General features: G+C 37.2%; 1 protein-coding gene across 5 annotated transcripts; it reads left to right on the forward strand.

The window, feature by feature from the left end:
- Nucleotides 1–932: 932 nt before the first annotated feature.
- On the forward strand, nucleotides 933–7,630 carry LOC116842597 (EH domain-containing protein 3). Of its 5 annotated transcripts, none has more exons than XM_032812019.1 (7): nucleotides 933–954; nucleotides 2,829–3,323; nucleotides 3,404–3,717; nucleotides 3,869–3,977; nucleotides 4,092–4,410; nucleotides 4,774–4,944; nucleotides 5,588–7,630. In XM_032812019.1, exons 2-7 carry the CDS (start codon nucleotides 2,838–2,840, stop codon nucleotides 5,791–5,793), a joined length of 1,605 nt encoding a protein of 534 aa, XP_032667910.1. In that variant the 5' UTR covers nucleotides 933–954; nucleotides 2,829–2,837; the 3' UTR covers nucleotides 5,794–7,630. The 5 variants fall into 5 exon arrangements, with proteins under 5 accessions (XP_032667910.1, XP_032667909.1, XP_032667911.1 ...); XM_032812018.1 differs by lacking the exon at nucleotides 933–954 and adding an exon at nucleotides 1,787–2,081; XM_032812020.1 differs by lacking the exon at nucleotides 933–954 and adding an exon at nucleotides 2,088–2,235.
- The last annotated feature ends 2,365 nt before the right edge of the window (nucleotides 7,631–9,995 follow it).

Genomic DNA, 9,995 nt, shown 5'->3' on the forward strand with positions numbered 1-9,995 from the left:
TTGCATATCATTGCGTAATACCGCGCGCGATTATTGCGCAAACTGTCGCACCAAATAGTGCGCCAATTAAACTGTAGCGTTCAATGGAATGACAGAAGATATCACATCTTCGTCGATGCATTACGATTTCTGATAAATGCACAACGAAACGTGTTTTATCTTGTATCTATGGAACGAGCAATTAGTACCCTACAGAGAATAAATAGATAGAGAGGGATGATTGGGATCTCTATATAAGTTTGGAGAAGAAGAAGAAGTGCATACCTGCTCGAAATATATAATCGGTAAATCGGTGTTTCGGTCTAGATGAGCTTATACACTCACGACAGAAAAAACGTTAACGCGAAAAGACGCGAAGTCAGATTTTCCACTTTTATAATTGCACACAGTATCGTTTTCCGATTTTAATGAAACTCGAGGAAATAGATATCACAAATGGAGCCGTTTCTCTCATATTAAAAATATACTCCTGGCTAACCTGGCCCGGTTTATCCTTTCTTCTTACATGTCTTTTCTTTCTTTTATTTCCTTTCTCTTTGTTTTTTTTTTTTTTTTATAATTATAACGAACACAGCGATCGCACACGGTGCCGCTAATTAATTCTACCGCTGCTTCTGGATATCTTAGTCGATACACAAAGAGCATAAATTCATCGTTTCCTACGAATGACCCACTGTTTGATGAAATAACACGGTTTTGCCCGCGTTTATCACCACGTGTTTACGATCCGACAATTCGATCGGGCATACTAAACGAAGGAAGGTCAGAATTATCGATTGTCTCTCGGCATGGCCGCACATTGTTAACATTACGCCTCTCTGCCATTATGTCACTATCATTCGCTATTACAGCGTTGCATAACGTACTATTTGCACGTGTAGGAGGAAGTGCGAGAGATTCACGACACCCTGTATTTCCTGAGGGCCCATTTTCTTACGTCATATATTTTTCTCTGTACGTATCATCATATTTTATAATCTCTTTATCTCATGTTATACTTTTATATATTTGTCGGACATTTTCGAACCAGCCAGGTGGACGTTTTGCCGTACGCTTGCTGTACAATTAAATTAATAATTATTACATCAGTGAGGCAGTGAAAAAGAGGTTTTTATTGTCGTATCAATTCTTAATCGCATTCCTTGAAGAGAATAAAATCAAGAAAATATACGCTTTTTCCGTTTTGTTATCTTGCTTTTCCTTTCTTCGGCGTGAAAATCAAGCTTACGTGCAAACTTATCCAGGGGAAACGTAATTAAAAATTTATACGCTAATTTAAGCGTGATTTAGCCGCGTTGCGATCGAGTCATTCTTACCTTATGATCCTATGATGTAAATATTTAACGAAAGGCATATAATAAGAATGAAAATGTCGCAAAGATAGTAAATCAATTTTATGCACGCTCGCTTTTACGTTTGATCTCAGAAATCTCACAATTTGCTTTACTTTTTTTTCGTTTAAAGAGCATAAAATTATCAAAACTGTCGCAAAGACGATTCTACGCTCTCTGCTCACGCAACGTATGACGACTGTTGGCAGCGCATCGATCGTGAAAAAGATCGAGATATCTCGATTTTGCTCCTCTCTTCTTTTTTCAAAATTACAATAACGAATTTCTGGTTCGTATCGATAGCCAAAATTAGTTGCTCAAATCTCCTTGTAATTTCGTTGGTCGTATCTTTCACAACTAACGCTACTCAAACCGCCGGCTGTGAATGGCTGACAAGACTGATCGTGCGCGTCTCCCTCCCTATTCCATCTCACCCATTCATTCGCGCCTTGGCGACTGTCAGTTGTCAGCCGTGCACTGTCCGCTGTGTCGTGTGCGCGTCCAAGAAAGGGGTGTTTTCCGAGCGCGATGATACATCGGTTCTCTATTTATCAGTAACTCCGCCTCGGTATCGGGCTGTTTGAGTGTCATCGTAGCGCAACGCAACGCATCTTTCCCGACAGTTTGCAACGTATCGAGTAGCCGCTCCGTTCGAGTAGCACCGTCACCGTACCACCACCACCACCATTACCATCACTACTACCACCACCACGTCCTCCGGAAGTCCGCGTGTCGAGATTGCTGCGGTTGGTGCGTATACGTCACGTCAGCGACGGCACATCTTGTCTTCGCTCTGCGCCTTTATCGCCTTCTGGATTTTCCCGGATTAGTCCGCATTCGTCTCGTCCATCGCGCTCCATTGACGCTCCAACCGTTCAACCTTGACTTGTGGATTCGAACAAAGGTCGGTGTACTTGTGGTCCTTGATCAAAGTCAAAGTGCTGACGAGTTTGTTCCACGCATCCTCATATTTTAATGCACGCGTCAAGTATTATGCCTTGAATTCCACGATCGCGTGGAATTCAAAGATATCATTGATAAGAGAAGGTGATAATCCCGACTGTCTCGCCTTTGACAGTGTTGTACGATCGAAACGTGAAATTGTTAAGTTTCCTGGAATTCCTCCAAGCTAGGACACAATTTCTCACGTGACATCTCTCGTCCCTTCGAAAACGCGAAGAGCGGAAGCGAGCTCGCGGTGTATATTCGCGACGCGGAAGGAACTTAACCTTCCTTCTCTGACCTGACCGAGCACCAAGAAAAAGCGAGAGGTAGTGCGTGAAAAAAGTGCAAAGCTTCGCGAATTATAAATATATCTGAATGTACAGAGGAGAGAGGAAAACTAATTGAGAACAATACTCTTTGAATAGTAATGAAAGAGTTAATTACAATATTAATGTTTAGTACAATTCTTAGAATACAAGCTTGTACCATAAGTCAAGTATTGTTTATAATGGAGCGGTATGACACTATATGTAAGATTCGATTTGTTCACAGAACGCCAATATGTTCAGCTGGTTGAGTCGTGAGGAGAATGGTAAGCAGGACCTCTTTGAAAATGTCACCGACGGGCTCAAAAGGATATACAAGTCCAAGTTATTGCCATTGGAGCAACACTATCAGTTTCATGATTTTCACTCGCCACAACTGGATGATCCAGACTTTGATGCAAAGCCCATGATCCTCCTAGTCGGTCAATATTCCACAGGCAAAACTACATTTATCAAATATCTATTAGAGAGAGAGTTTCCTGGCATTAGAATCGGACCAGAGCCTACTACGGATCGATTTATAGCTGTTATGTATGATGAAAAGGAGGGCGTTATCCCCGGAAATGCTTTGGTTGTTGATCCAAACAAACAGTTTAGACCACTCTCAAAATTCGGCAATGCATTCTTGAATAGATTTCAATGTTCGACAGTAGGTTCTCCTGTCTTGAAGGGTATATCTATAGTCGATACACCGGGTATATTGTCCGGTGAGAAGCAACGAGTAAGTGATCCTCTCTTTGCGCGCACGTACGTGCGTATATATACGATACATACTATAACGTGTCGAAATATGTCCTTTAGGTTGACAGAGGATACGATTTCACCGGTGTTTTAGAATGGTTTGCTGAGCGCGTAGATAGAATTATATTGTTGTTTGATGCTCACAAACTCGATATATCGGACGAATTTCGTAGATCCATCGAAGCCTTACGCGGACACGATGATAAAATTAGAATTGTTCTTAATAAAGCTGATATGATAGATCATCAGCAGCTCATGAGAGTATACGGTGCATTAATGTGGTCATTGGGAAAGGTGTTGCAAACTCCTGAGGTGGCCAGAGTTTATATCGGCTCATTTTGGGATCAGCCGCTGAGATATGACGTTAATAGAAGGTAAATGTAGATAGTAATAGAGAAATGATATAGTGATGAAAATATCCAGTAATGGGAGATTAATCGATTTGAGCCTTCTTTATGGATTGTACATTTTTATACATCAATATATAATCACTACTTATCTCGACTTACAAATCTCTCCTTTTAGATTGTTCGAGGACGAGGAGCAAGACTTATTCAGAGACATGCAATCGCTGCCAAAAAATGCTGCACTGAGAAAATTGAACGACTTAATTAAACGAGCCCGTTTAGCAAAGGTATTTGAAAGTGAGAAAAATTCGTGTTTGTACTGTATTTTTACGTTTTTTTTTTTTTTAATTTTAAACTAAAGGAAAGAGAATACAGAAGATCCTGTGTTTCTTAATTTGCAGGTGCATGCATACATAATAAGTGCGTTACGAAAAGACATGCCGAGTGTATTTGGCAAAGATACTAAAAAGAAAGAACTGATAAAGAACTTGGGTCAGATTTATGATCAAATCCAAAGAGAACAGCAGATTTCACCGGGTGATTTCCCGGATCTGAAGAAAATGCAAGAATGCTTAGCGCATCACGACTTTAGTAAATTTAATCCATTAAAACCCAAGTTATTAGAAATAGTGGACAAGATGCTCGCCGAAGACATCGCGAAACTTATGGCTATGATACCACACGAAGAAGTCACCAAAATTTCGGAACCGCTTATTAAAGGTATAATCTTCACTGTATCTTCTACTCTTCATACCGTGTGGCAATTGCGAGAATTTTACTTCTCGATTTGGAAAAATGATATCAATAAATATCCTTTTTGTTTTTTGGAAGAGAATTCTGTTATGAAAGATCTATATATATCAGTCCTTATAAGTAGACAGAACCGCTCAAAAAAGAAACTTTGAAATTAAAATTAGCTCCAATGAATAGTCCTCTGACAGTGAAAATAGTCCTCAATATTGATCTTAAACTTTCTGTAAAATGTTTGTTAAAATTGTTCGAAAAATGGAACATTTGCGAAAAAAAGCTAGAATAAACTAATAATACAATTTAAAAGAGATCGTATGCATTTCATTCGTTTAGGTGGTGCATTTGAAGGTGTAGAAGATCAAGTCAGCCCATTCGGATATAAAAGAGGAGAAGGAATTGATGCAGGAGCAGGTGAACCAGAATGGATCGTCAACAAAGAGAGATACAAATACGACAGCATCTTCGAATCGCTCGGACCACAAGACGGAAAAATCACGGGAGCTGGTTAGCCTAATTGTTTATACACACATATGTGTATGCAGAGTGGTACCTTATCCCTCGTCCACCAAGTACATAATTCCTTATTCCTTAGGGAAAATTAAATCAGAAAATCCAAAATGATTTTTTTCTATTATGCTTTTAATGAAACAGTTATTTTTAAATAAATTCCAGTTAATCAACACCGTCCATAGGTGTTTTTTCGTTTCGTGACCACGGTAGCATTGTTTGTTTAGTTTGATCCACTTAACGCTAGCAACGCCATGAGCATCATTTACCTTTGTTGCTCGAGGTGTTGTGAATGTTAAGTGGACCAAACTAATCAACCAAATGCTACCGTTGTCACGAAACGAAAAAACGCCTCATGTGAGCCGCGCAGACTGTTTAGAGCAGCGCGAAACACAGGCGAAGCGTTCACGCTCACAGACATGCGCCTGTTTAAAGGACGTTGATTAATTGGAATTTACTTAAAAATGACTGCTTCGTTGAGCACAATAGAAAAAAAATGATTCAGCACTTTTCTGATTTAATTTTCCATAAGAGATAACGCTATGTACTTACTAGAAGACGGCGGAAAGGTAACACTCTGTATATTTGCGTAGTCTTCCTGATATCAAATATTAATTTGTGAAATTTTGTATGATTGCAGCGGCCAAGTCGGAAATGGTCAAATCCAAATTGCCCAACAGTGTGCTCGGGAAGATTTGGAAACTTTCTGACATTAATAAAGATGGATTCTTGGATTCTGACGAATTCGCCTTGGCTATGCATCTGATTAATGTGAAACTTGAAGGTTACGACCTTCCGGCTGAACTGCCAGATCATTTAATACCACCGTCGAAACGCGACATATAATATACAATTTTCGTATCGTAATTTATTACGTTTCACACAAAACTGGCTGTATGTGTTTCAAGATCCGCAAAGAGACAAGATTCACAGACTCGTAAGCCACAAAAGTTGTATCCTTGCGATCAGCTGTATCATATTCTATGTGTATACTGCTGTATTTGTTTCGATAATGTTAAGGCCGGAATATATACATATATATATATATATATATATATATATATATATATATATATATATATATATATATATATATGTATGTATGTATATATAACTTGCAATTTTTTGACAAATATCACTATAGAATCGACTGTCATGGCATCCTGAAATGTTAGGATTGACATGTCTGTAGAGGGATATATACATCACTGTCTTTCGAACAATATTTCCTCAAAATATCTATGAGGTGATTACATACATACACCCCAATATGTATAATCAATCCGTGATATTTAGTCGCATTTGTTTTTAAAATACTGATTAAATCTATATAATCGACGCACCTTGATACCACCGTATTTATGCTTTACGTGATTTTATGATATTGGATTACGGAATGTCGCTGAAATGAACACTGAATATATAAGAGACTGTACTAAGATATACTAAAACAAATAGTTTTTTCTTCTTAAAGGACATTACACAGAATGTTCCTGAGATGTTCGGTCAAACTTAAAGAATGTGTTCGTCGAATGACAGATAGATTCGTGCAAATTTTAACTGTCCGAAAGACAAAGATATATTTCACTTGCGAGGAATATATACGCCAATAAGTAGCTGTTACGCACGCGCTTAAAACAATTGAAATATGTTTCTGCAATTGAGTGAAATCTTTTTGGAATATTCCGTGTGTAAAAATATAAAAGGGTCGAGAGGATGAATACGTGTAATAAGAAGATAAAAGACTGGATTAAAAGCGTGTAGATTTTGTATATCCTAAAGGAAACAACAGATATAAGCTCGAAAGTTATTTTCTCATTAATAATTAGAAGTATCAATTTGATTTTGTATAACAGCAAGAGGGAATCTTAGTCTTTTTATACAATTCTTGATCAATGCGATCAAAGCATACCCGTTTTATAGTGACGGAAATTCCACCATACTTATCTCGTTGTATTATTACTTACATCTGCAAAGAATGATACACATTATTTTCAATAGAAATATTGAAGCTATCCGTTCAAACAAACTTGCATTCGGCAACCAATGCTTATTGCATACACTTATGCAATTTTGTTAGATTTGTAATTATTAGATACCTTTTTTGCAACACCGACCAAAGATGCAACGTTAGAATTATATATGCAACATCGTAAAACTTTTAAGAGATCATACTTGTATATTGTATTCCTTGGTAAAAATCCTACTTATAAAAATGTTGATATTAAAACGTTGCTTTTCCTATTTTATCAGTTATAATGTTTACATGTATCTCTTAATCTTTTCAAGTATATACATACACTGCGTAAAGATGACAATGACACTATTTTGTCGAGCTCTCAATTGCATTTTTCTATTAGCACTGCCTCTGCATGCCGCAAGTTTATGTGATATAAGAAAGTATATTCGTGTATATATATATTTTAAAAAAGTTTAATCCATTTATACTACCTGAAAAATATTTATCTGAATTTATATTGAAAAGTAATGTAACGTAAAGATAACCGGAGTAACGTTATTTTTGAAATAAATAACATTTTTGCAATAAATAACACGACATGTAACATAAGGTCTGTGTAATTTAGCAATTTAGAAAAATATGTTATGTTATGTCTATAGAATGTTGTGTTATTTCCAATCGATACACATTCCAATTCTAAATAAATAGGTTTATTGAACTTTATTTCAACGTTTCTCATCTGCGTGTTTTCAACACTCTGTTAGCAACAAGTTATGTCTTATAAATACAATGTTGGCACAATTACAAAAAAGTTTTGCCAAGCATGGCATGTTTAGATATCTTTAATATGAAATATTTTGTTTCTCTTATCCATTTATTTATACTTGTATATGCGTAGAATCACAAATTTCACATATCTGTATACGTGTGTGGGAGATGTTATATATATATATATATATATGTGTGTGTGTGTGTGTGTGTATATATATATATATATATATATATATATATATATATATATATATATATATATACACACATTTGCATTTAAATGTAACCACACGCGTACAAAATTATGTCCGCAATGTGCGGCAATTTTTATAAAATGTGTATTTTGTGTATACTCGCGCGCGCGCGTGGATATTATTTTTAGAAAGAATACACAAGAAGTTGCATTTTTCGGTTAATTGAATGTGTAATGTTAATAAACAACACTTTATAAACAAAACTTATTTTAATGACGATACCATGAATATTTATTATTAGTTTACCGCTTATGTTAATAAATGAAATCAATGTTATCCGTGTTCTGCTTTATTCTAAAAATTGCAATAATAAAAATAGAAGCTCGAGCACATACTATACAAGTTTTGTTGCGTTTAAAGCTATGGTAATCACTTACAGTAGCTATTTAACGATGGTCGAGTTTTTTAATTCATTGATGGATCCATCGCATGATGCACAAATACAATGTTTCGCTGTATTTACGCATCATGCAATGGATCCATCGATGAATTAAAAAACTCGCCTATTCACTTCTGATGATTATTCGTGCGCGGGATACTTTTGAAGAGTCAACATCGAGCGAAAAATACAAAGTGGCTTTTGTGCTCGAGTCAGTTTCAGTTTCAATAAATAACTCCAGGCTTCATTAAGAATTTTACCTTAACACCATTACACGAATTCAGTTGATAGTTTTGTGCTTGAGCCTTCCTTCCTTCCTTCCTTCAGTATATGGTTATAGGGATTCTCAAGGAGACATCCCCGCAACACCATTTCAAGTTAATGAGAATAAAGTTTAATATTGAATCAAGGTTGTGTGAAACGATTTTAATAAGAAATAAAGTCTAGGAAGATTCCCAGGCACGTTCCAAAAATCTCAAGGTCCGAACTTGTTCGAACACGTCTGATCGTAACGGTGCACGGCCGGAAAACTTTTGTGCTTGAACCGTCGCGCCATGATTCTGTAACTGGTTGAATATCGCAGCGATCGAGATAATCGAAATATCGGTTCGATTCGTGGTTTGTTCTTTATAGCTGTGTTCCGAAATTCACTACTGAAAATTCAATACTGAAAATTTATTAGCATGTTCGACTGATAGCATATTTGACTGGCTCTGGGTTATTCAGCCTACGTTTATTGGTCGAACAAGTACTTATAAGCTTTATGATTGACTAGTAGAGACTTATGACGTCATTAATCGCTCTCGGAGCGATTAACCCAGGGCCAGTCGAACACGCTATATAATTCATCTTACGTATACTATAAAATTTTAACACTGGCAGTGAATTTCAGAACGCAGTCTATAGCTGAACTAATTGTACTAATGGAAGTTAGTGCCAGTTACAAAGAATAAACCAGGAGTCGAACCGATACTTTGATTATCTCGATTGCTGCGCGATTTGTTTCTCTCTCTTTTTTACACCGTCACAGCTATATGCTTGTTTCCTTTCACATTCCGAAAGTGTGCACTAATTCAGCTACAAAGAGCAGACTTTCGGATGTGAGTCGTCCAGTTACTGCAATGGTGCGGTCACATGGAACGGAACGTATGCGCAATGCGAAATGGGCGAAACGCTCGTAATTGGCTCAACCTGTTTTACGTTCGTTCCGTCTAAATCGATCCGCAAGTTTACATTCTATCCGCACGGATTGGACGGAACTATTTATAATCTATAATGGGTGTTTACGACAATTATGGCTCCTGCACATAGGACGCGGTAATGCTTGCCACGCGACGGTCAATCAATATGTTGTTTTTCCATAAGAGCTAGAAGGTTATTACGGAAAGCAGCATATTGATTGGCTGTCGCGTGAATTTTCGCCGCACGGCAAGCATTACCGCGTCCTGTGTGCAGGAGCCATTACGGAAAGTGTGTGTATGGCCAGCTTAAGGCTAATAGCACACAAAAAAACTTAAGCAGTAAAACGTAGCAGTAAGCAAATTGACCAATCACAGTCATTGGGCGCATTCAGTAGAAAAAGCGCTCAGTGAGCAATCAACGATTATTGGTTCTTGCTATTAGATCCCTAAATCTAGACCAATTACATTGACAAATTACTCAACTGTTGTGCAACTGTTGAGTC

This window comes from Odontomachus brunneus, unplaced genomic scaffold (genome assembly GCF_010583005.1).
Source record: "Odontomachus brunneus isolate Ranch 3 - 2012 unplaced genomic scaffold, Obru_v1 Obru_scaffold_026, whole genome shotgun sequence".
NCBI classification, from domain to species: Eukaryota; Metazoa; Arthropoda; class Insecta; order Hymenoptera; family Formicidae; genus Odontomachus; species Odontomachus brunneus.

Bases quoted from the DNA above. Each gene is read 5' to 3' on its own strand.
- LOC116842597 (XM_032812019.1), top strand. From the start codon at position 2,838: ATGTTCAGCTGGTTGAGTCGTGAGGAGAATGGTAAGCAGGACCTCTTT. The intron at 3,324-3,403 runs GTAAGTGATCCT...TATGTCCTTTAG, and splicing joins TGTCCGGTGAGAAGCAACGA to GTTGACAGAGGATACGATTT. The intron at 4,945-5,587 runs GTTAGCCTAATT...GTATGATTGCAG, and splicing joins CGGAAAAATCACGGGAGCTG to CGGCCAAGTCGGAAATGGTC.